Below are 26,306 nucleotides of genomic sequence, written 5' to 3' on the forward strand. Positions count from 1 at the left end.
ATACCTGATAAGGTCCATTGGCTGATATTTGTAGAAAGCTCCATAATTGGCCCATTCCTCATGCAACATCTACAATATACACAAATTTCACTCTGTAATATTAACTGTTCAGCTTTTGTATTACAAAACCAAATATTCTTTGCATCTTCTTAGAGACCCACACACACGTCTTACAAGAATAAGCAGCTTATTGCTGTTTTATCAATCAAAACAAAGCTAATAAATGTGACACAGCCATCCAATCAGAGCAGGCTGCGGGTCTCACCTGTCTGTCATTGCGATGCTCTCTATCTTCTGAGCTGTCAAAGTCACCCTGCAGCAATGACAACACACACAGAGCTCTACCCAAAACTCATCACACATATACACCGAACTAACAGACAATTACATATCAGCTTCACCCAAACTAGGTAAAATGCAACACTTACATCATGTAGAGGGAAGGCAGAATCATAAACCCCTTTGGCTAGCAAAGACGTAATGCCTGAGACAGAAATGAGAGAGAATTTGACTATATGTTGTAAAAAATATTTAATGAAACAAACTAAATGTCAGTAAAACAATCCAGTTTAAAATAGTATAGTTAGGAACATACCCATTGTTTGACAGGTCTGTGAGCAGGCTGTGCGCCTCAGAATTTCATAAACCTGCGAGAGAGCGTGGACACAACACAAAATACACCTTCGTTCAAAAATCTGGTCTGTAAGAAGTTTGAATATTTTTGAAAAAGGTCTCTTCTTCTCATCAAGGCTGCACTTATTTGATCAAAATACAGTAAAAACAGTAATATTGAGAAATATTAATACAATCTAAAATGACTGTTTTCTATTTCCTCTGATGGCATGATCCTTCAGATATCATTCTAATATTCTGCTCAAGAAACAGATATTTAAAACAGTTGTGGTGCTTAATATATTTTTCAAAACTTTGACAAATTTGTTTTCAGGGTTCTTTGAATAGAAAGTTCAAAAGAGCAGCATTTATTAGAAATGGAAAACTTTAGTAATATTAGAAATGTCTTTACTGTCACTTTTGATCAATGTAATGCATCCTTGCTGAACAAAAGTATTAATTTCTTCTTCTTTTTTTAAACATGACCCCAAACTTTTGAATGAGAGTGTACATTAAAATCTAACAAAGAATTGTAAACATACATTAATGCAATAGTTAACCCTGAAAATTAAAGTCCAATTTTGACCTATCATGGCCTACTCTACTATTAATATAATGAAAGTGAATGAGGATTTGACCAAAATACCAAAAATAACCATAAAATGGCCACACTTAACCAGTTAAGTTATTAACTGAATATTCAGCTTACAGTAGTTCTCTCATGTGAGTCCATGAGCAAATGTCTAATTCATGAATAAATTGTTCTTTTCAGTAAATCAGCTCACAAAACTGGTCTGAGTGATTAATTGAGTTCACTGATATACATTTGTGTCTACTATACGCCAAAAAAGACAATTGCTATAGTTTTATGATACTTTTATGGTGCTTTTCTATCATTTTTTAAGCTTGAAAGCTCCAGTCCCCAATTCTTGCAACTGTACAGGGAGAAAAATGGATCATTCAAAATGTCTCCCTTTGTGTTTTTGGGAATGGCACGATGGTGAGTAAACGACATAATTTAAATGTTTGCGTTTGATACTCACAATTCGACCTCGGACTGCATTGCTGAACAAGTTGTTTTTTGACTTTATATCAAATCTGCAAAATAAAAGGAAAACAATTAGGCCAATATGTGGGTTTGCCTATTGTAAATACGCTTTAATGATAATCTGGCTGTCTGCAAGCGCTGGCACTCACAGGTGTAGCTTGTCTCTGCTGAACGGCTGGGAAAGGACACGTGCGCGTGGGTTCTGGGGCTCTGGTACGCCCGGCTGGAACGGCTGATTGATCTTCGCCCAAAACGAGCTTATTACGCCCATGAGCCCCGTCTTCTCTTTCAGCTGATACGTCTGAAAAAACAAGCATAAGGGAACTGAAATGAAAGAGAGATTAATCCATTTATATCCAGAGCTGAAGACAGACGAGACACACTAAGAGTTGAGACCAGGGTCAGACGATGTGACACCACAAGTGTAGAGTGGGAATATCTCGTTTTGAAGGCAAACAGAAGCACATGTACAGTATGATGCGGGTCCATATGTTTCAACAGCTAATCCACCATTATCAGATTATATCATTCAATACAACTCACAACCTCAAAGGACAAATCATTCTTTCAGGATGAAAGCCAAATCTAAATGTATGGGGAAACACAACGCTAACAATCGTCTTAGTATGCGACCTATATGACAAATGTCCCTTGCAGGAATTTGAAAACATTTTACAAGTAATCGGCTTGTTGACTGTATAATCAGATAACATTTTTTTTCTCTGCAGTGTTCAGACTTTGAGAATTGACTTTTGGCATTACAACTGCTCTTAGACCGGGCCAACCCGGAGCACTTACAAAGACGATCATGGAGCCAAAGCTCTTAACCTGAAAAAACATGACACTCTTGGGCTGTGCCAGTGTCTATAGTTGGGGTGACTGTGAAGTCTGTACAGCTCGGATTGACAGACCAGTGAAACATTCTCATAGGGAAGAGAATTGTTTCTTAATATTGACATTAGCTTATTTGTGAATGCAATATGCAGTAAAATATCAAGTCATATAAATTATACATGCATATATACATATGTATATTTACTATAAGGTTTTGGTTTTTCAGATTTGCTCTGATGGCAACTGTTTGGTGTTCAACACCTTTACGTTCACAAATGCATTGTGAAACATTCTAACACTGGAAGTGACCAAGCATTGCAGCATGACAGCTTGAATCTGTCAGAACAACAGGCAGATCAGCAGCTCTACTTTATTTTCAATACATTGGTTTAAACAAACACTGCATATATTAAAATAGCACAATAATTTTACATTCATAATTAGAAACAAAAGACAAAAGTCAGTGGAGGCATCATGAACTGGCTTTGACAAAATGTCAGAAGTTAATTAAATATATAAATACATTTGTAATCATCAATTCATGATATTTGTGGATAAATACACTACTGTTCAAAGGTTTGGGGTTGGTAAATTTATTTAAAAAAATGTTTTTGAAAGTTCTCTTAAGCTCACCAAGGCTGCATTTATTTGATCAAAAATACAGTAAAAACAGCAATATTGTGAAATATTACGATTGTAAAAAACTATTTTCTGATTATAAATATATTAAAAAATTTCATTTATTCCTTTGATGGCAAAGCTAAGTTTTCAGCATCATTACTCCAGTCTTCAATGATTTCTGAAGGATCATGTGCCATTCTAATATGCTGATTTGCTGATTATCAATTTTGAAATGGTTGTGCAGATTAAAGGGATAGTTCACCCAAAAATGAACATTAGCGTAATAGCGCAGCGCTTCTGTGTTGTACGTCACACGCATCACACACATGACCAGCGTCGGCCAATAGTGAGCCTACGTGTGACGTACAACACAGAAGCGCTGCGCTATTACACTATGTGAACTCACTCGAGGCCCAGAGAGAAGGAAATGAATAGTGGAATAAAGTCGTTATTTTTGTTTACTTTTTGCGCACAGAAAGTATTCTCGTCGCTTGATAAACTTAAGATTGAGCCACTGTAGTCACTTGGACTATATTAACGATGTCTTTAATAACTTTTCTGGGCCAGCCAGTTTCAATCCCTTAGAAGCCTATGGAGGAGTGAGACAGCTCTCAGATTTAATCAAAACTATCTTTATTTGTGTTCCGAAGATGAACGAAGGTCTTACGGGGTTGGAACAACATGAGGGTGAGTAATTACTGACCGAATTTTCATTTTTGGGTGAACTATCCCTTTCATATTTTTGTGCAAACTATGACACCTATTTTCAGGATTCTTTGATGAATGGAAAGTTTAAAAGAACAGAATTTAACAAATATTATAAATGTATTTTCTGTAAATTTGTATCAATTGAATTCTTCCTTGCTGAATAAAGGTATTTAAACTGATCCCAAACTTTGGAACACTGGTGTAATTTATCTACAATGGATTGGGAAAATAAAGCAGCTAGAATTGCTTTGCGGTGTGACAATAATAGGATCTGTCCTGTCGACTGATGGACCAGGAGCCACCAGTATAGACAGATTTGTTTATTATAATGGGATCTTTTAGGTTTTGATGGTGTCACAATTCAGCAATCAGATCTATTGTACACATGGTTTAATTAATCTTAGTAAGTGAGGATAGGAGCAGGCTTCATTCAATGCATATACTTATAAACTTTAAAGGGGTGGTTGATTATGATTTCACTTTTCTAACTTTAGTTAGTGTGTAATGTTGCTGTTTGAGCATAAACAACATCTGCAAAGTTACAATACTCAAAGTTCAAAGCAAAGGAAGATATTTGCTTTTAAAGAAAAGGACTACAACAAACGGCTGGTTGGGACTACACAACATTCCTCCCGGGTTAGTGACATCACTAACCCTAGAATTTACATAAACCCCGCCCCCGGGAACACGCAGTCCATGTTGAGAAGAGGAAAAGTTGTTGTATAAGAGTACATTTGTGAGTCAGCTCAAACTTTAGCATCCATCTTTTCACATGCAATAGAAAGTCACTCTGTGTGCATCGCACAACAGTTCCTATATGAGCGATTTATAGATTTATCATGACAGAATATCTTAATTGAAGATAACATCAGCAACATAAATTCATCAACTAACCATTCAGAGACGTCCTGTTGCATTCTACATGTTGTCACTTCTTCTTGAGTCTCTCCATCTTTGTCTGACTCCGTTTTAACATTAAAGCAGCACTCAGTAACTTCGGGACTTCTTCGCTGTATTCTCGCTTTTTGCTCGCAGGTTTCTCTCTAGAGCTCCCCCCACAGCTTCGGAATAGATATTTGACAACACTGACTACGTTTACATGCAGCCAATTACCCGTTCAAAACCGGGATATTAGCAATAACCCGGTCGCGCACGGCCATGTAAACACCGGCAAAAACCCGGATATGCTCATATCCCGGTTTTTAAAAACCCGGATATTATACCTGGGGTACCCCCTTTCTAACCCGAATATTTGGTCATGTAAACGCGTATCGGCATATCCCCATCAAAAGGGACATTGATTTGTGTTCTGCGCATGTTCTATTCGCAAGGAATCTTGGTCTTTTGAGTAGGGACGGCGCATACAGAAACCCGCGTGCAGTATACCGGAAGTAAACAAGAAGTAGAGGTAAACATGGCGAGACGCAGCACAGCACCACACTTTTGGAGCGAGGAGGAAAGCGCAAACAAAGGCGATCGCTATCTGCCCCGAACTATTCATTATCCGCGTGCTGCTGCTGCTGTTGTTGTTGTCTTTGGATACAGGAAAAAGAATCGGAAATGACGCATATTGCGTCTTAAGGAAGTCCGTACGTCCAGACGCTAACCGCGCGTCGCCGTTTACATCGGGATATTGTAAATTCCATGTATACAGGAGTAACTCTCTCTACTCACGCATGTAAACGCGTTATTCCGAATGTTTCAGAAACCCAAATAGTGACCTTAACCCGACCATAACCCGGATATTGGCTGCATGTAAACGTAGTCACTGTCGTAAAAACTCGTTGTTGATTCTCAGACACCAGAGGCTATAGATCAACGACATCAAAGCAGATAGGACGTTCTTTAAAACGTCTTCTTCATTCGGGTTCGGACAGCGTGAGGGAGCGCAATAATGACAGCATTTTAGCAGATTTCTTTTGGCCGTAAAGCAATTGTTTACATCGCGAGACCTGATATCACGCGAGACTTCCTGACGCGGCGGCCAGCGGCCCGCCGGCTCAAAGTTGCAAGTGCATATTTTCCGCTCACGGGCACCAGGGGGTGCGAAACGACCACCATTCAACCCGAAATAAGTAATATAACCATTCCAATGACTCCGAAGCTGTTCAGTTAAGGTAAAAAAAGTTACTTAGTTCACCTTTAAAGGCAGAACAGTTTCTGTCATTTTAGTGTGTCTGCGTGAGGTAACAGCAGCTGCTAACACACATGAGCTCTTGAAACCCCGCCCTCTGCAGCAGCTCATTTGCATTTAAAGGGCCAGGCACAAAACGGTGCGTTTTTGCAAACCCTCAAAAAGTGACAACTTTAACTTGCTATATAAAAATATCTGTGGGGTATTTTGCGCTAAAACTTCACACACACACTCTGGGGACATCATAGATATATTTTACATCTTGTGAAAAGGGCATTTTACCACCCCTTTAAGAGTGCTGGCCTGGATAATTAGAATACGTAAAGTAGGAGAGAGGCCACACTATGCATATATATACTTTTATTTGCACAGACGCGTTTCGACGCGTGCCTTCTTCAGTGTTAATTAATCTTAGGAAATCTTTCCTGTAAATTCATGAACAAAAGTTCAATAAAGATCAATACACTAGCAAAGTAAAGTTGTGGGTTTAAATTACCAGAGAACACATATAAGTTATATTGGATAAAAGGTTCTGTCAAATGCATGCATGTAAATTGTGTATCGATTCATGTTTTCTGTGGGCCTGTTTGAGAGACAGATCAGACTCAAACTTAGGTCCCTGAGAGCTTTATAAGTGTCACAAATTATACATTACACACGGCATCACAGCTTTATACTTTATTCTCAAATACAGCTTTTATGTGTTTTTTTTCCCCTTTAGAATGTTTCATAGTGACTGACCTTTTTAGTGGGCACTCTGATCTTAAGAAGTTCTGCCTCACGACTGAGAACAGACCAGGGAACATGAAGACGAGTAAACCGGACTGTCCTCATCTTGAAAGAAAATGAAAGAAAGAAACGGCATATGTTTAAAGAGTAAAGCACCATAGACTATGCAGTTCATGTCATTTTGGTTTGCAGGATGCAACTGAAAATTTAGTTCTAGATAAGGTGATTTAGCAGTCTTGATTAACACAACCAGGGGTGCAAACACACACACACACACACACAGTCACACACACAGAGTCTATAAGAAGCAGCTGTTGCTAAAATGGTCTTATTCAGTGTGGATGAGTGACACAGACACACGCACACACAGACACATCAAACACAAACACCTCTGGCAATGAGGATCAACCATAATCTGCCTTTGGGATGGAGACAGCAGCACTCAAAAGTTAATCCACACACACAACACAAATGATCTACCACACCACACCACCAACAATCAAACATACACCCACGTCACAGCTTTCACTCAGGATTTCGCTCTCATCAATCAATCTTTGTGCTAAAATGAACCCTAGCGCAATTATTAGTTCTATACAGACATAAAACATAAGAATATGCCTTTGCAGCTTAGAATTTATAATAGTTAGTTAAGCAATAAGCAACATTCAAAAATCACTTGCAACTATATGCACTTGCATGGTATTATTTGTTGTTCTGAATTTCATTTATGCTGATTATAACAATGTGTTTAGGCAGATGATTTTCATTATATTATTTATTATTATCATTATCATGGAAATAAAAACAAAGAATGGTCCTAAAATGGGCTTTATTTTCTTTATGCAAAATATATATATATCTCACAATATATATCCGGACATTTCTTCCTAAAAAGTCACCCACATAGCATGTAGTGTGTTTTTAAAGTGTACTCAAACCTGCATAATAACAATGAGAACTATATTTGGATTCATGAGGGTATTTCCTTAGTATAAGCCAGTTTTGTGGTAAAAAGCTGCATGAGTCAACCAATCTACTCCTATTTAGAAATACTAAGCTCTCCCTGCTTCATCTTGGGAAAATCCATGATGCGGGGGGAACCAATCATCACTTTTGACAACCACATTTGTGTCTTTCGCAAATATCTTCCCTGGGGGCTACTGCTGCAGCGCTGCAGGAAAGCAAAAAAAAAAGCTTTTTGGCAGCTGTTAACTAGTATTAGAATATGCTGCATTGCTTGAAAATGAAAACTAGCTCCCTCTCAAAACAAGATAGACTTTTCTTAGTGTGGGAGGGTTTGGGGTTTTCTAAACTGGGTCTCCTCTTCTTAAGTTCCAAGGTCACCTTGGGAATCTTTTGATTGTGCTCATTCTGTTAGTATTGCACTCAAAACTGAGCTCATCCCTGATTATTCATAGCTCAACACATGAGATGATGATATATTAATATGTTTGCCAGGAAACTGATATAGATACATGCATGGCCAGAAAAAAGAACACACATAGGCTATGTTCGGAATAGCATACTACTATGCTACTATTTTGCAATCTGCATATTGTCTGGCCTATTATGTTTGTAAAAACATACCAAATCCCATAATACACTTCAACTTCCATAACCATATGATGAATAAACTGGAAGTAACTGCATGATTTGACCTTTTTCTTGACTTATTTGATCAGAGTATTAATTGAATTTTAAGACATTTCTAAATGATAATTAGATACCACTAGCGAAATTACTGTTCAAAAGTTTAGGATCAGCAATTTTTTAAATTAAGAAAAGAAAAAAGTTCTTTTGAAATCCAATTAGCATTTTAAAACGATTTCTGAAGGTTCATGTGACTGAATAAATTATCACAGGAATAAAATGCATTATTAAATATATGGTTGTTTTAATTATGATTTTAATTGTAACAATATTTCACAATATTACTGTTTTTGCTGTATTTTATCTATGCTGCATATGTATCTAGTGAGATCATATGACTTTTAAATGTTGCATAATGCATTCTGTTTCACATATTATTTAAGAATTAAACATAGTAGGCAGTATACTGTGTAGTATGCAGTATGCTAGTATTCCATTCTGAACATAACCATACACACATACACACAAACCTCTTTGTCATGTTCAATCTCCAAGCCTTCCTCCTGAAGTCCTCTTTCAAATTCCTCCCTGATTTTATCTTTTAGTCCATCGGCGGGTTCCGTCCCAAGCCCCTCCTCCAGCACCACCTCCGAAATATCGCCCTTCGTACTCCTGCGCGAAGGGGTGGGGCTTTGAGACGGCACGTTACCGTTAGAAACAACAGAGAGGCGGTGTTGGAGCTGACGTCTCTTGCAGTGATATACGAGAACGTAGTCCACTCTCCTTTGACCATCTGCAAAACACAGCCCTCCACCTGGACCGGGGCCTGGCTCCACCTGAAAACACACAACCGTATCTCAGTGACATCTAGACACATCTGCATAGCTCTACAGAGAAAGGCAGTGCATTACAGATTCTTGTAGATCTTTTAAAGCTGCATAGCGTATAGTTGGCAGTTTCAGCTAAAAACTGAGGATCTGGGTCATCCACTGATTGGCTGGTAGTTCAAAGCACTTGGATGTTTCCTGTCATGCTCACGTTTGATTAGAATTCTGCTTTTGAGGAAGGTGCATAACTAGGACGGTCCCTGAATGGATAAGTGCGTCAGCTGAAATTGTGGTTTTCATAATGTTCTCTCGACACGACAGAAACATCCCCAGAAATATTATGTTCAAAATATCTAAGATAATATATTTTCCCTAAAGGGAAAGGAAATAATAGAACTGATAAAACGTATATTTTCAAAAAGCTTTTGAGGTTTTTTTTTTTTTAATTGTGAGATTGACTTGCAGAAGTTTTGTATTCAATGTGATACAATGAAAACACATTGCAAATGATGAACCATGTTGAGATCTTGGGAAGTGCCTTCCTTCACTGGTGAATGGATTCTGGAATCTAACAGTGACTCTCCAGTATTGATATGAGTTTTTCAATGGCTCATGCCGATATCTAGAGATCTTTACCTGTGGGTCCAACAATCTTTGTGTGACCAGCCAACAACTGAAATTCATTTTCTTATGACACCTTAAAGTCTAAGTTCACCACAATGAAAATTATCCCATTATTTACTCACCCTCAAACCGTCATAGGTGTATATGACTTCCTTCTTTCAGCCAAACACAATCGGTGAATGGTACCATTTTTTTTAAGCCTAAAAAAGTGCATCCATCCATCCTAAAAGTAATCCATACGGCTCCAGGGGGTTAATAACGGCCTTCTGAAGCAAAGCGATGCATTTTTGTAAGAAAAATATCCATATTTACAACTGTAATCACTGGCTTCCGGTAACGGCGGCTGTACACGAGTCTAGTTCCGATGGAAGAATGACCACTAACCCGAAGCATGACTTATTGACGAACGCGGAAGTGCAGAGGATAGAGCAAAACAAAACACCGGTCAAGAATTAGAAGTCTAAAAAGAGAATTTTTAAAAAGAAATGTCGGAGGATTTCTATATAAGAGAAGAGGAGCTTGAGTTTGTGGCCCAGCCCAGCCCTATTTAACCGGAAGCTAATGATTACAGTATATGAAGTTAGAATTATGGATGTTTTTCTTTCACTTTAGAAGGCCTTTATTAACCCCTGGAGCCAGATACTGTAGATTACTTTTATGATGGATGATGCGCTTATTTGGCCTTCAAAAAAATTGCACCATTACCCCACGTACACCATCATAATGCTAGGAAGAGCCAGGATATTTTTTAAATATTCTCCGATTGTGTTTGGCTGAAAGAAGAAGGTCATATACACAAAGGATGACTTGGGGGTGAGTAAATTATGAAATAATTTTCATTGTTGGGTGAACTAACCCTCAATTGAGTTAAGGTCATGACTATTTTAATGAACATTAACTAATGATCTAACCAAAACCATTATTTAATGCAATGATGTTAGCTTCTAATTTAATCAAAGAGATTAATGCCTGTCTATGATAATAAACAACATTTCATGATAATTCCTGCATTAGACAACAGAATCCACACACCGTGTCCTCAGCAATGTCGTTGGCATCATGCCCGCTGCTTGCCATGCCCTGCTGGCCCAGATCAGAGATATCTCGGGCAAGACAGCGGAGTTTCTCGCTCTGCATTGAAGAGGGCTCACTTCTCATGGCAGAAACACGCATGCGCTCGGGAGCCCCATTCCAATTTTCTGTTAGAGAAAGAGATATACACAAGTTAGGTTTTAATGCTTATTCATTTCTTGCTAAAATTATTGTATATTGCTATTTTAAATCTTTTCTTTAGCTCTTTGCTTTGACAATATTGCACGCAAAACAATCATGCCAATAAATAGATTGAAACTGAAATGGAATTGAGAGAGAGAGAGAGAGAGAGAGAGAGAGAGAGAGAGAGAGAGAGAGAGAGAGCATCTACTTAGAGAAAAGAAGATACGAAAACCCTTTCAGCACCAAGGACAGCGAAATAATTGAAGGCTGTGCGTCAATGCCCAGAACCTGTAAACCTGACTGTAAGCCCCACGTACACCTCTATTATTTTCAAATATACTCACACTTGACTAAAGCGTCACTTAAATATGCCTCATGCCCTCAGGTAAACAAACACAGGGATTCATGACTCTTAAGAGAAAGCTAAGCGCATTTACACTACCTGGCCAAACCATGCATCCCATCACTGTCTATTTGTGCCTTTACTTCCCAGTGCTTTCATATCAAATCACAATTTCCATTCTGTCGTCAATGTGAAAAAAGAAAAAGAAAGAAAGAAAAACAAATCAAAGTGCATTTGATTTCTGAAACACATGGCGTCAGTGGCGCTTGAAATAGCTCCAGCTTATTGCCCCAGCTAATTATACAAACCCCTTACGACACACTGAGACCTCTCTTTGTTTTCTAAAGCAAAAGGATGAATTCTAACACTATTAGTGACATTAATGAGTGGTAAAGTGTGACAGCCTGTCTGAAGGGGCAAATAATGGCGCGCGCCTTTCACTGCAATTAACATGAACGACCAGTTTGGTGCCCCTCACATGTTCAGTTTTCATCAGATCACGCAAACTGACTATACATGTATGGTTAAATGAAATAAGCATGCATCTGCAACAGTTAAATATAAAGCGATAATGAAACTAGCCAATTTGTTGAAGAGACAATTTCATAGATATGCAGCAAATACATTTTCGCTTTGACTCAGAGAAAACAATGCGCGCGCACGGTGCGCACAAACAACATAAACTGGAGTGCCAGGGCTAGTACTCACCCGTGGCAGAGGGCGACCTGTTCAGTGCCATGTTCATGTTCCCGGTGAGATGGTGGACAATCCGCTCGCGGCCCCGCGCAGCTTAACGCGCTCGTGCTGCTGCCGTTAATACCGTGGAGCGCTCGAGACGCTCAAACTTCCAGCGAGAGTCGGACACAGCGCGCGTGCACCGAGAGAACGGTGACAGCCGACACTCCCCCCTCCCCCTCAGACACACACTCTGTAACTCTAACACACAAACTCTAAATGCAAGAATGCAAATCCAATTCAACTTGCAAAAACCGATATGCCCCATGAATTTTTTATGATCAACAATTAAATAAGAAATAAAAGAATAGTTCACCCAAGAATTAAAGTTCTGACATCATTTACTTACCTCATGTTATTCCAAACCTTTATAACTTCCTTAAATTAAACACAATTGGGATGTTGCCGCCTCAAACACTTTCAACAGAATCGTTAGGATCCGTTAAGATTCGTTCAGTGACTCAAGTTAACAGGAGTTGTGTGAATGACTCATTCACACAACCGATTCGACCAAATTTCGTGTTCTTTATTAAATGTACAAATATACTAAGATACTACTCCAGAATGAGCGTTTAACATTTCCTCACAGTCGGTCAGCAGATGAATCGTTCATTCGGTTCGTTCACGAACGAGATATGACTGCATGGTCAGTGTTTACGAATAAAAAGACGCGAATACATGCCCCCCATTCAAATCACTTGCTGCGACCAAATTTCTGTACAACTTCTGTGTGATTTCTCGACCGATGATGGACGTAATTCAATGTTATATCTTTACTCATTTAGTTATTGCTGTTTCAAATTGTACTTGCAAAAAGTAAAATCAAAGGTTCGTTCGAATATCCGCCATCTTGATATGTCATCTTTGACCACGCACGTGTTCTTTGACTTTTCATGTAACGTACTATCACGATCGTGTAAGTAGGCCTACATGAAAAGTCAAAGAACAGGGTATAATACAAAAACCATTTCAGCACCAAGGACAGTGAAATAATTGAAGGCTGTGCGTCAATGCTCAAAACCTGTAAACCTGACTGTAGCCTAAGCCCCACGTACACCTCTATTCTGTTCAAATATACTCACACTTGACTAAAGCGTCACTTAAATATGCCTCATGCCCTCAGGTAAACAAACACAGGGATTCATGACTCTTAAGAGAAAGCTAAGCGCATTTACACTACCTGGCCAAACCATGTATCCCATCACTGTCTATTTGTGCCTTTACTTCCCAGTGCTTTCATATCAAATCATATAATTCGATAACACCAACCGTGAGCATAATTTACTCAAGTACTGTTTAATCACACGGATTTTTTATTTTGCATTTACACCAGTTTGCACGATTGAAAAGAAGAAGAAGAAGAAGAAGAAAAAAACAAGCGGCACAACTTTTTAAATCAGACAGATCCTCCGTATGGCATCATTGTGGTATGGGTGCATAGCCTACTTAAGAATCAGCGGAACTGTTTTGGATACTGCATATTCAGACATATTGTTTAATATACTGCTTTTGCATATATACGAAGGAAAACGTGGGAACTGACGCATGGCAGTTGTCGTCATGCACTACATTAGAATATGCAAATAAGATTTGGAAAAAATTTGATAACAATTAATAGCTTTAAAACCATGTCAGTGGGCAGTAGATCATTTTTCTCTCCTCATCTCCATCACTCTTTTTCTCTTTGTTTTTCTCTTGCCCTGGCTCTTCAGCTTTGATATAGGCTTTTCATTTTTGTCTGTGTCAGAGAAGAAAGTAAGCATAGGGTCTCAGACACGTTGATTTACTGAGTGCTACCAGGAAAGGTAACTAAGCTTATTAAATTCTTTCACAATATGTACACATTCATTATTGATATGCCTTATACAGGGCCGTAGACATACATGGCTTTATAATCACTGAGGTCCTAAATTTGAAGTTGTTAGGGGGTTAAAACATTTCTGATCTATGTGCATTTCAAGACGCTTGAAGGCCAAAAAATGGATAAGAAATGGCTTTAAAACCATGTCAGCGGGCAGTAGATTATGTGTCAATATCTGCTCTCTCCTTTCTTTTTCTCTCAGTCTCCTTATCTTGTCCTGTCTCTTACATTCCTAAAGCTGGGCTTTTAATTTACAGACGGGCTACAAATTATATTATAATATTAATTCACAATAATGTACACATTCATATTAACCTTGCCTGATATGATGAAAACGGCTTTTGTTAATGTTTTTTGTCCCCTCACAATGACTGTAAACTAATTATTACATTACATGAATCACGATACATAGGCCTATTTTCAGTTAAATTTTTTTTAAATTAGACAAAAGTTTATTAGTTTGCCTGATTATTTCTGTCAGTCTAACATTTATGACCTAAAACAGCTGTTGTTGTTTTTTAGGGGGCTAGGCATAAGTTTAGGGGGGCTTCAAAGTCATACAGTATTGGAAAGAGTGTGAATTTAGTTTTGGGTGAACTACTTTACACATTATTAAAATCATATACAGTTTCTGGGTCCCATTGACTTCCATAGTATATTTTTTTCCTACTATGGAAGTAAATGGGACCCAGAAACTGTCTGGTTACTGACATTCTTCTAAATATCTTCCTTTCTGTTCAGCAGAAGAAAGAAATTCATACAGGTTTGAAACAACATGAGGGTGAGTATATGATGACAGCATTTTCATTTTAAAGTGAACTATCCCTTTAATGATATTCACTGTGAAACGAGTCAAAGTTTGTATATACTGTTTTGACATTTCAACTGGGTCAGTAATAGCCTATGCTTTTAAATAATGTCCAAACTGATTTGTAGCATATTGTCTGCTTGGATAAACCTGGGGTTATGTGCTTTGTTTAAGAGCACAGTGGCGTTTTCTTGGGTCACATCTCAACAGAACTAAACCTCAGAGACTTCACCATTAAACCTCAGAGACTTAAACAACCACTACCTTATCCTTAGCACACTTTACATTGTTTATTCAATTAATTTACGAGAGAACATTAAATGGCCCCCTTAAATGAGAAAACTAAAGCAATCATTTAGCCAGCGATTTGAGCAAACTGATCAATAGTATTGTAGTCAGTATCTGATGCTGTTGTGTACAATGAGTGCCAAGTAATTCCCATCAGAGAATGCATGGATCAGTCAAGCACTTTCATAATTACCTTCAAAACACATAATGTAGTGACTTGCTGGGTTTATTAAACATACTTTCTGACACGATTTTCAGATGATTTTTATCACAGTTATCGTGAAAGTCATGGCAGCTGGAATTGAGATGAATCCTTTTCTGCACATAACACTTTATACGTGTTTTCATTTGGTTACTAACCTTAACAATTTTAATCAGATATTATTTAAACCTTTTAGAATATGTGAATGCCATATAAATATTTCATATGCAAATGTGTAGAAAGAGAAATTCCAGGAAATAGTTCTACCTTATTATACTCAATATTTCACGAGGCTGAGAAGTGAGTAACAAGTCTTTAATGTGTGACCCATGTCCTCCAGATGTGTGAATTGCACCCTTCAACACCCTTCACAACTAATTGACAGATCAGTATTCTCCATGCTCACCAACACTCACACACAAATGGGTTCAAGTGTCCAGAGCACCACCGAGTGGTCCAAGCTAAGTACTTGTTTAGCCTTGCTCTTTATTGTAGTTTAGTCTAATAAACAGCCATAAACAACAACCACATATAATAGTTATTCATAAAATGCAGCAATCTGAGATTATTGTTCATTGATTAATGATGTGTCCTTTATACGTTGAAATAAAAACTGAAATGTATGATAAAGTGCTCGATTATCAGTGAATCAGTTGTTAGAAAATCCACTGAGCATTATATCTGTTGTAGATGCATATATGAAAGTGTATTGTAGCAGTTTTTCACTTGTATGTTATTTGATCAGGTTTCTGTGTCTGTTCTCAGTCGGTGGGACAGGCGTGCGACATGCAGTCACAGCCAGTGACAGCGAGGACTTGGTGTTGTGTTCGCGTGCCGTTAGCGCAGTGTAGGGAAACATTCATGGGCACGGTGCCTGTAGCTGAGCAACACACACACTCGCTCTCAACCTTGTGCTTGTCCAGAGAATACACAGACTTGCTGCTACACTTTCCCTGTGGGTGAGAGAGAAAGACAGACAGGATCAATTATATGTATATAGCTTCATGATATTGTTGAGACTTTAATGGAAGAATATATTTGAAGTGCATCGACTCGCCTCGCAGTAAGTGAGTTCTATCTTCTCATCTGATTGGCAGTCGTCCACCCTGATGTAATTCAGAAGACCCACAGTTCTTCTGCACTCTGGCTCGGTACCTAAACAAACATTTAACATATGCACACGTCAAGTTCAGATCAGACGGATGGAGTTTATAAACTGAGCAGGGCTGCGTTTCCAAAAGCCACCGTGAGCTAAATTGATTGTAGAGACCATCGATGGCAATGGTTCTACAATCTACTTAGGCTTAAGATGCTTTTTGGAAATGCAAGCCCCGGATGTTGTGGTGTTTAGACTTACACATCTCACAGCAGGTGTCTTCAATCTGGCTTATTTTACCCTGTGGATAAAGGATACATAGTTTTACCTTTATCACTGTGCAACACAATACATATAACAATATTACTGGATTGGTGTTTAGAGATTGGTAGATTATGACTAAAGGAATTGGGTTTTTCATTTGTTGGTTTAATAATGTTCTACACTGTAAAACCCAATCGTCATGATAACTCATTTCAATTTAGGAAACCAATTGCCTCTATCCATTTAAGCTTAGAAACCAATGAGTACTGTGAACTTATTTCATTTGAGATTTTCCTAATATACAGTTAAACTATACACTCCATTTAGAAACATTAACTTAACCCTCTTGCAGTTGGTTGCAAACTACAGCACAACATAACAGAATATTAAACACTAACATATCTCACTCTATATGAATAGCGTGAAAAAACACATAAAATAACATTTCATTTCAACATTTACTCTCCTTACAGAGTTTAAAGCAAAGCACGCTGGGAACTAGGAGCCTGCTTTATTTCATTCAGTCTGAGTTCTGCTTAATTTAATCAGTTACTGAGTTCACATATCTTTTTCTATTAAGTCAAAAGAACTTTCAGTAATATTTGAGTGAAATGAATCTTTTCATTTAATACATTTGTGAGTTAATACATTTATAAAGTGTGTGTTTCTACAGGTTTAGCTATACTTGTGAGGGCCAAATGTCCTCACTTATACAGTAAAATATTATGACAACCGACTAGTAAGGACATTTTACTGGTCCAGTTAAAAAGGCTTATAAATCGGTCAAAATATGTTTTTATTTAAATCTAGTGTTTTACACGTTTCTGTGATAGGTCTGTTTAGGAGTAGGGGTTGATTTTAAATCAGTGGAAGTCTATCCAATGTCCTCAGTAATATAGTGAAACAAACGTGTACGTGTTTGTGTGTGTGTGTGTGTGTGTGTGTGTGTGTGTGTGTGTGTGTGTGTGTGTACCCCATGCTCCAGACAGTGTTTGCGGTCAAACGGAGGGCATGTTGTCACTAGAGTCTCCAGCACCAGTTCTTCATTCTTATTCACACTGCATGTGTGTTTAGTGCAGCCGTCTGTACGAGTTGTATTTGCCTGAAATCACACATATGTACACATTTATGACACAATCTGAAAATCAATAGAACATCTGGAGCATTTACAGCAAGATGTCTCAAACTACCGGCTCACTGGCCAAGATAGTTTCATATGACTCCTCAAGCATTAATAGTTGATTTTTAAATTTTATTTAGCCTGCAGATCACTTCACTTTCTAGTGTGGTTATCCTGTAAACAATGGCCTTATACACTACCATTCAAAAGTTTGGGGTCACTAAGATTTTTAATGATTTGAAAGAACTTCTCTTATGTTCACTAAGGCTGCAGTTTTTTAATAATAAAACAGTAAAATTGTAAAATATATTTGGAATTTTTATTCTTATTACTCATTACTCCAGTCGTCAGTGTCACATGATCCTTCAGATATCATTCTTATATGCTGATTTGCTGCTCAAGAAACATTTCTTATTATTATCAATATTGAAAACAGTTGTGCTGCATATTACTTTTGTGGAAACCATGATTAAGTTTTTATAAGATTCTTTGATGGATAGCAGGTTCATAAGAACAGCAAATATTTATATTAGGTATCTGGGTCTTTGCTGAAAAAAGGTTTTAATTAAAAAAAACTTTTAAACGGTTGTGTATTAAAGTTCATGGGTGCCTTTGAAATGGTTAAAACAATTCTTCTAAACAAAATGGATCTTAAGCTGGCAAAAAATATGACTGTTTTCTTGTTTTGGCCATTTCAACCATTTTCATTGACACATAGAGGTACTTATTGACGATAGAGAGGTGAGATGCAAACCTGTGTCTTCCACACTGACTATACTGGCTACAGTTAGTGACAATGACTCATGTCTGCACATATTTATTACTTTCAGAGTGACCAGCTGTCCATCAGGTCGTCGGATGCTACAAGCAGTTGCTACACAGCGACCGCAGCAAGCATTAGGTATTGGCTCCAGTGTATATCCCTACAAAACAAAACACACATATAACTGTACTCATATATTTAGGGCTGACTGTAATTTTAAGGCTCCATATACTTAGAAATGAAGATTCTGCCATCATTTACTCATCCTTGTGTCATTTTAAAACCTTTAAAATGTAAACACTTTCTTTCTCATCTTATTTGCATATTCAAATGTGACAGATCAGAGATCATGACACACAAGAACTATGGCATTTGGGTTTAATGACATTAAATCAGGTGAATGAGATTTACATAAATAGCTTTTTAAACTATGCTGCCTTTTTGTTGTATTCTCATTGCACACCAGAGCAGCTTGGACGTCTCCAAGCATGTGCAAAACATCTGCTTTTGTGCTCCATGGAAGAAAGAATGTAATTTAACGACATGAGGGTAAGTAAATGCTGACAGAATTGTAATTTTTGGGGGTAAACTATCCCTTTAATAATCTCCAGAGTGAGGGTTTTACCTCTGAGCAGGGGGAGCAGCTCATCTTTCTGCAAGAGAGCCGATAACTCCTCTTATCTCCCACACACTCGCAGTGCGTGCACACATCCAGCATCACTCGCTCTCCAGCCTACTCGCACACACAGAGCAAGACACCCCAAAGTCAATCTGTTATGCACCAAGACATCTGCACACGGCACATTAGCATTCTGTATGTTAAGTCAACGTCTTTACCGCAATAACAGTTTGATTCAGCACGCAGGCATTCATTGGAACTGCAGAGAGGAAAAAAAGGCATTAATATATCTAAGGAAGAAAAAAAATCATAGAGACCAGCAGTGAACCAGCAGTATGTGTGTGCAGGGTCCAAAATTAACACTTCAAGCACCAAATGAGAGTAAAATTGGATTTGGCAAGTAAATAAAACCACTTCATATATATATATATATATATATATATATATATATATATATATATATATATATATATATATATATATATAAAATATATTATATACATATATTAAGAACAGTTTTATTCAGAAATTTCATTAATGCATTTTTTTAAGACTTCTCTTAGGAAATGTTTGAAATTTTATTAAATATCAGAAGTGTTTGAGCTCTATAATAGCTATATTTTAATATTATTGGAAGAAAAAAAAAGATAAATTATTGTATGTTATGTTATTTATTTATTGAAGTTTTATTATTATTATGATTATTTTAATTTCTACAATATGTTTGCCTTTGCTATTTATAGTGTTTATATTACACTTCAATTTAAATTTGATATATCCAATATTGGCTTTTATTTATTGATGTAAACCAGTTGTGAATATTTAATTGTTGCCACCTATAATAAAGATTTAGATCATCACGTAACACTTACCTACAGGAATAGTGATAGATTATGGCAAATATTTAATCCTTCAACTGTCTTGAAGTGTTCTTTCCCTTTAAAAGTGTGATCACATTGGCAAAATGTTGGTGAAATTTCACAGGCAAAAAAGATCCATTGTCTATTGTCAATAGTGTAGCGATGTATGAAGCGCACCTCACACTGAAGTCACTTTTAGAGACCGATACCGATAACTCTTTATATTTGAAAGCCAATAACCGATATATTGGCCAATAAATCTAAATCCAAATTTGTATTTGCCTGATTACAAAAACAAAAGTCTCACCATGTCCCAAGCACACAATTATAATAATGTTCTCATTATAATTTTATGAAGCCTATATGACAGACTTGGGCTGCGTATATTGCACTTAACTGTATTTTTCTTTCAAAGTGATTTTAATCATATTTAAAACAATTAAAAAACATCATGGCGAACAATGCGCATCTGAAGTGTCTCAGATGAAGGAAATACATTATTTATCGGCTTTAATATATCGGCCAAATGTTCTTATCGGGTTGATAACAATAACTTTAAAAATTAACATAAATCGGCCGACACTGATATATTGGCCGATATATCGTCACTTCCAAACCAAACAGCTGGTTTGTGGATTCATATTGAAATGCCTGGATTTCACTCCCAAACATTTGCAAAACAATGGCAAATGTGACCACACATTAAGAGCACACAAGGGTGCATTTCTAATCATTTGCATTGTTTGCCACAAATATCCAAAGGAAAACCAGCTAAATAATTGCATTGTCATAAATAATGTAATAAATGCAGGTCCTAAATATTTGATCAGTTCATCTATCATTGGCAGGTGTGGCATTAAGTTAAGTTAATTTTGGACTGTGTGTGTCTGTACCGCAGTGGCAGGTCGGGCAGCAGTCATCCACTGTATTGCACTGGAGCTCTGTGCCCAGTGGACAGGCTGGCGTGTCCATGAGGTGGCAGGACGTGTTTGTATGCTGGATGAACACTTCCTCGTTGACCTGTACACATTCGCTCCACACACATCTGTCGTGCGGAGACACCCACTGCTCTCCCACCTGCACACATGTGAAGTCAAAGATTTATTTCAGATCATAGCGCATTCAAACACAAGCAGAGAGTAGAAGGAAAAAGACTCTACTCGCCTGTCTCAAATAGCCTCCTTCCACACAGCTGGATTTACGGCAGTGACCGCAGCACTCGCTTTCTGAATGTGAGTATGTGGTTCCCTGCATATACACAATCAATGTGAAATCACAATCATTTTTACTTTGCTATAAATGTCTCTAGACATACTGTGCATGATTCATCACTGCATGTTATTGTATGGGAAAACGTATTAGTTTTCATAATGTTTCATCAGAATGTAATTCTGAAAATTACACTTTTAAATAGTTTCCTTTTTGTTAACATGACAAAGAGACTGCAGGGGTGAAGGAAATTATATTAAGTAGATTTTTATAAATAAATAAAAATGCTGTTGCGGTGTTCTTGGTGGTTGCCAAGTGTTTGATTTCTCACCCAAATCAAAAGACCCACTATCATATTCTGGTCACTAGATATAAGAGTCTATGGGGTTATTTTGCCTGCTTTATCCACCAAGAGACAATAGTAAAACTGCGAAGAGTAATAGCACACCTGCTCAACATGTTGCATAATTTGAGGTCCAAATAATATATGTAATATATATGTATAATGTCACAAAGACATTATAAGGGGATATAGTTCACTTGTATAGAAATGAACAGGAGAAATTATAACACTCAATATGGTGGCTGTAGTCCTGCCTTGCGAAGAGCCAATTGCCTTTCTCATAGATGTATCAACTGTTTGTTTACTCTTTAATGTGTATATGTGTTAGCTGGACCAGCCTGAAAATATATAGTATTTTGTGTGAACTTTTAAAAGAAGCACAAAACTATTGTTGCCAGATTTTTTTCTTGATTTGAAATGTGTTACTTAAGCATAACATTCAAATTCATGACTGGAAATCCCTGCCTGGGTTGTTACCAAGATATTCACCAAGTTCATGGCTTGCATTAAAGTCGCATTTTCTAAATGCACGTTTTTGATATTATTGTGAATGATTCTTACATGAATATGTTCATATACGAATCAAAAACTGATGGATAGAACCAAGTCCCTGCCCTAATTTTCTTTGCTTTTCTTATTTTTTCTGATAACCTATTTCTCTCAGATGTACATCACAATACAGACGAAAAGATCTGTCTCTTCTTTCATTTCATCCCGACTTTAAAGGGACGTTGGTTTCAGTTAATGCTGAATAAGTGCATACAAATGTAATACTTGAGGTGAGGAGTTACTTCAGATCCCTTCTGAGAGTATGAGTAATAATTATGGATGCCTTAGGAAAAATAACTTATAATATCATAGCCTGAATTCAAGCCCCAATGAATATTCATGCAGTGCACAATACAGAAGTTAAAAGCACTGTAAATACTGTTGTCTTTTAAAGAGGACCTGTTATGATTTGTTACATTTTTAACTTTCTTTAGTTCAGTCAGGACCACTTTGAGAATGAAATTTATTGACAATCTTTGGATTTGGCGAGAGGCTTAGGCTCTAAGTTGCTCGAGCTGCTATACTAGACAGCTTGAGATGCATCCTTGAGACACAAATCCCCCAAGCCGTTTAATAACCAAATGTTTCTTAGCATATGTTTATAGAAGGAGATACAATGATTACATACATAGAGTTTCTATACAGAATCCACTGCTCTATTATGAAGATGCTAGGAGGTGAAGGGGTGGAGGTGGGTGAAAATATCTGTGCGACAGACTGCGGAGCATTCGTTGAATGAGCTTAAATACTATAGTTGATTAGAGTCGGTTGAGTAACAAATCAGCTGATGTTGTTTAGCGATCAGTGGTCTGCCTGAACTACGCTTGAATTCCATTCGATCACTCAAGCTCTATTGTGTAAAGATGCTGTTTGAGCATGAAAAAGGTCTATGAAGTTACAAAGCACGAAGTCACTCCAAAGGGAGTTATTCTCTACATCAGTTAGCACTGTTTGTGAACAGCCTTGAAACAGGAACAAGCACATCAAAATATCCCTAATTTAAAGTCCTCCTGCAGTCAATAATTGTATCCCTTAAAACTCATCTTTGATGATCACAATGAAATACCTAAACATGTTTTCCTGTAAAAATATAGCAGTGTAGCAAATCACAAACATGTATTTTGAATTTGTACCTGGTTTGTCTTAAAGCATATTAAGAAGCACCACATAGACATATAAACAAACATTAAAACCTTGATTTTCACCACAGGGGGTCTTTAAATAATTCCTGCCCGAAGCATCCGAAAAAAAGGTGCGAGGCCTGCTTGAGTTGTGTTACTGGTTTGTTGAAACTTGCGGTTAAGGGGGTGACATTTTTATCAAACCAGTTGACCAATCACAACACAATGGTGACCAATCAGAGCACATTTCTCTTTTTGGAAGGAGGAGCTTCATAGAGACAGGAACTAAACAGAGCGTTACTGACAGATTGGAAAGAGAGGTGCTGCAATAATGGAAAATATGTATATAAAAAAATAATGATGTGTTTTTTCATGCATGAAAACCTATTCTAGTAGACCCCAAAAACAAAATCAAGACTTAGTAAAATAAACTAAAATTCATTAAAATTCACAAATTAATATTACTCAAACCCAAAAAGATTGAAACTAAGTTGTGTAGGACGCACCAGAGGACAGATCTGGTTGCAGACGGGGTCCACACACTGAGCGATGTGCAGGCCTGACTGTCTGTCTGTTTGCTCCGTGCAGGTGCAGGTTTTACACTTCTCATCCCACCTGCTGCCCACCTGGTACACCACAGCGTCCACCACACACACCTGCACATATAAATAGTCAATCACATGCTGATTGCAGAGCACACTCCTCAGGACATGGAGCTGCAAGGTCAAGTGAATAACACCTGCGCAGCGAGAGCGCAAAAGAGTGCCAACCTTATCAGGCGTGCAGGTGACCTCTATGCAGCCGCAATCGTTGGTGTTAGTATTCGTGATGTAACCCGGAGGACATGTGCGGGTGATGTTCTGACAGTCGCACACACATCCGTACGAATCACAGCACTCTGATGGTGTGACCGACAGCTTCTTGTGTGCAGGGCAGGTTGGTTTTGTTGACACAGGACACTGATCCCTTTTACAAACTGAGAGAGGGCGGTGAAAGAGATAATTTGTACGTGATTGAAAACCATCTATGTGAAACGTACTAGAGTATGTGTGTATATGTGCTCTCACCACACTGGTAAACTGGCAGACAATCTCCAGGGTTTGTGAGGACGACACTGAGGCCATGATCACAGAGAGGGGGATCTGACCGCTTACAGTTTGCATCACACACTACAAACACACACACAGTGCATCACAACACTATATCATAGTATTGCCATTAGGTGTCATCATACCTGTGAGTATATGGGTAGTAAAAGCGTAATATATCCATGAGCCTTTTTTATCAACAAGAGGACATTAGGTTAAGATTTATATGATTGTATAAGGGAAATGAAATGTGTGTGTGTGTGTGTGTGTGTGTGTGTGTGTATGGAGGAGCATATACATATTTTGATGAGTACAATGTACATTATTTGTGTATTCTGTGTGTATTCTCAGCTCACCACACTCATATTCAGGGCAGCACTTGGATCCCATCTTCTCCTGGAGAACCTCACATTGTCCACACTCTGGGGCTGTAGCACAGCAACAGTTGCCATGACAACACACATTGAGAAACCACTTTGAGAAATGGGGCTGATAATCGTGTAGTGGACGAGAGTGACAGTGAGAGAGAACATATACACATTGTGTCTTTACTCTTTACCTTTAGCATTGCTGCAGGGTAAAGCTGTGCAGTTGATGCGCTGCTGATCCAGACACACACACAGAAGACAGGGGTTGTCCTCAGGATTCCAGCTTTCCATAAACTGAAACACACACACCAAGATCACAAGACTGTTGTATGCAATTCCACAGATCTGACAAAGGCTTATTGGTTTTATAAAGGTGGCATAGCAATATCATAAAGGCACTAATGTTCAATACCTGATGGGCTTTCCCATGGTGGTCCATACACTGACTGCAGGCCTCTTTGCCTACACACTTATCTCCCATTAACACAGATCCTTCAGGGCAGAAACAGCCCTCTGTGGGAGTGTTCAAGCACAGTGATCCATTGCCCTTCATTAAACCATCACCCATCATGTCACCAGGACTGAACTGGCTTTGGCCGCACTGCTCCAAACATCCCGTTCGACACGCAGCGTATTCCATAGAGCCTGAGCATGACATGGCTACACACACAGAAATTGAGATATTTGACAATTCAATCTCAATTAAGTGTCTAACACAAAATTATTAACAATATGCAGTTCACAACATATTCTGTAATGCAACATTTCAGAGTGAAAAGGCGAAAAGTAGGATACAGTAGAAAATAATGTGGGGTGGGATTTGATTTTGTCCATCTGGAGATTATTTATTTTTTTATGTCATTGTTTAATATCTCCCCCCTCCCCCACATGTGTGACTTGTGTGAGTTGTTTAATCTGCAGTACGGAAAATTGGAGGAAAGGAGGTGACGGAAGTTATTACATTTTATGAAAAACTTTTTTTAGAATAATGTACACTGATGAAATGTGCAACTTAAAAGCGGGGATTTTGAAAACATTTGGGATAAATTATGATCATTATTTACTCATCTTCATGTATGCTGTTTTTCATAACATGTGGGGAAAATGTCATCTGGTTCTTTACAAACAACAACAATTCATAGAGACAATTTTAATAATAATTTTTTATATATATATATTTTTAACATTTTCTGTTTCCCCCTTTTTTTCTTTTATAATCTTCTAAAGAGCAGCATTGTTATTGTTAACTAAAACTAAAACCTTTTTAAAAAGCATGAAAAAAATAAAATAAAAATAAAGCTAATATACATATTAAAACACTAATAACATGACTAAAGAACTAAAATGAAAATATAAAAAGTTATTCAAAATATTCAAAAAATTAATAAATACTATATTAGTATATAAACAATACTAAACACTGCTGGAGGGGTGGATATTATCAGTGATTAATGACTAAATAAAAAGAAAAAAATACATAAAACAAACGTATAACTACAGATGTCAAGAACACTATATCTCACAAGATCGTATTTATATGGTGTTTTATTAATGTTTTTTGGAGTTTGGTCAAGAGGTGTGTAAATATGTCTCCTTTTGTGGTAATAACAGAATACTGGTTTGAAACGACATGAGGGTGATTAATTAATGCCATAATTTTCATTTTTGGGTTGATCTATTCCTTTAATACCAGCTACTAGATCTGTAGCTCCCACATTAAACTT

The 26,306-nt window shown here is 37.6% G+C and overlaps 2 protein-coding genes across 4 annotated transcripts in view; both read right to left on the minus strand.

The window, feature by feature from the left end:
- Positions 1 to 15,038, minus strand: part of ano2a (anoctamin 2a) — a 39,012-nt gene extending 23,974 nt beyond the window's left edge. For both annotated transcript variants that reach the window (XM_082181569.1, XM_082181568.1), the window contains exons 1-10: positions 11,997 to 15,038; positions 10,763 to 10,929; positions 8,810 to 9,115; positions 6,699 to 6,791; positions 1,810 to 1,961; positions 1,656 to 1,710; positions 596 to 647; positions 429 to 484; positions 266 to 313; positions 5 to 69 (exon numbers count right to left, since the gene is read on the minus strand). In XM_082181569.1, the coding sequence (XP_082037695.1) occupies positions 5 to 69; positions 266 to 313; positions 429 to 484; positions 596 to 647; positions 1,656 to 1,710; positions 1,810 to 1,961; positions 6,699 to 6,791; positions 8,810 to 9,115; positions 10,763 to 10,929; positions 11,997 to 12,033 (1,031 nt within the window). In that variant the 5' untranslated portion in view covers positions 12,034 to 15,038. The remainder of the gene's footprint in view (positions 1 to 4; positions 70 to 265; positions 314 to 428; positions 485 to 595; positions 648 to 1,655; positions 1,711 to 1,809; positions 1,962 to 6,698; positions 6,792 to 8,809; positions 9,116 to 10,762; positions 10,930 to 11,996) is intronic.
- Positions 15,039 to 15,483: 445 nt separating this feature from the next.
- The window catches only part of vwf (von Willebrand factor), a 37,137-nt gene continuing 26,314 nt past the window's right edge, over positions 15,484 to 26,306 (minus strand). For both annotated transcript variants that reach the window (XM_082181566.1, XM_082181567.1), the window contains exons 38-52: positions 24,995 to 25,242; positions 24,774 to 24,876; positions 24,571 to 24,642; positions 24,194 to 24,295; positions 23,897 to 24,102; positions 23,633 to 23,782; positions 21,069 to 21,152; positions 20,798 to 20,981; positions 19,263 to 19,303; positions 19,051 to 19,158; positions 18,487 to 18,585; positions 17,516 to 17,644; positions 16,540 to 16,579; positions 16,240 to 16,337; positions 15,484 to 16,135 (exon numbers count right to left, since the gene is read on the minus strand). In XM_082181566.1, the coding sequence (XP_082037692.1) occupies positions 15,944 to 16,135; positions 16,240 to 16,337; positions 16,540 to 16,579; positions 17,516 to 17,644; positions 18,487 to 18,585; positions 19,051 to 19,158; positions 19,263 to 19,303; positions 20,798 to 20,981; positions 21,069 to 21,152; positions 23,633 to 23,782; positions 23,897 to 24,102; positions 24,194 to 24,295; positions 24,571 to 24,642; positions 24,774 to 24,876; positions 24,995 to 25,242 (1,856 nt within the window). In that variant the 3' untranslated portion in view covers positions 15,484 to 15,943. The remainder of the gene's footprint in view (positions 16,136 to 16,239; positions 16,338 to 16,539; positions 16,580 to 17,515; positions 17,645 to 18,486; positions 18,586 to 19,050; positions 19,159 to 19,262; positions 19,304 to 20,797; positions 20,982 to 21,068; positions 21,153 to 23,632; positions 23,783 to 23,896; positions 24,103 to 24,193; positions 24,296 to 24,570; positions 24,643 to 24,773; positions 24,877 to 24,994; positions 25,243 to 26,306) is intronic.

Source organism: Leuciscus leuciscus, assembly GCF_965113295.1.
Source record: "Leuciscus leuciscus genome assembly, chromosome: 10".
Taxonomy (NCBI): domain Eukaryota; kingdom Metazoa; phylum Chordata; class Actinopteri; order Cypriniformes; family Leuciscidae; genus Leuciscus; species Leuciscus leuciscus.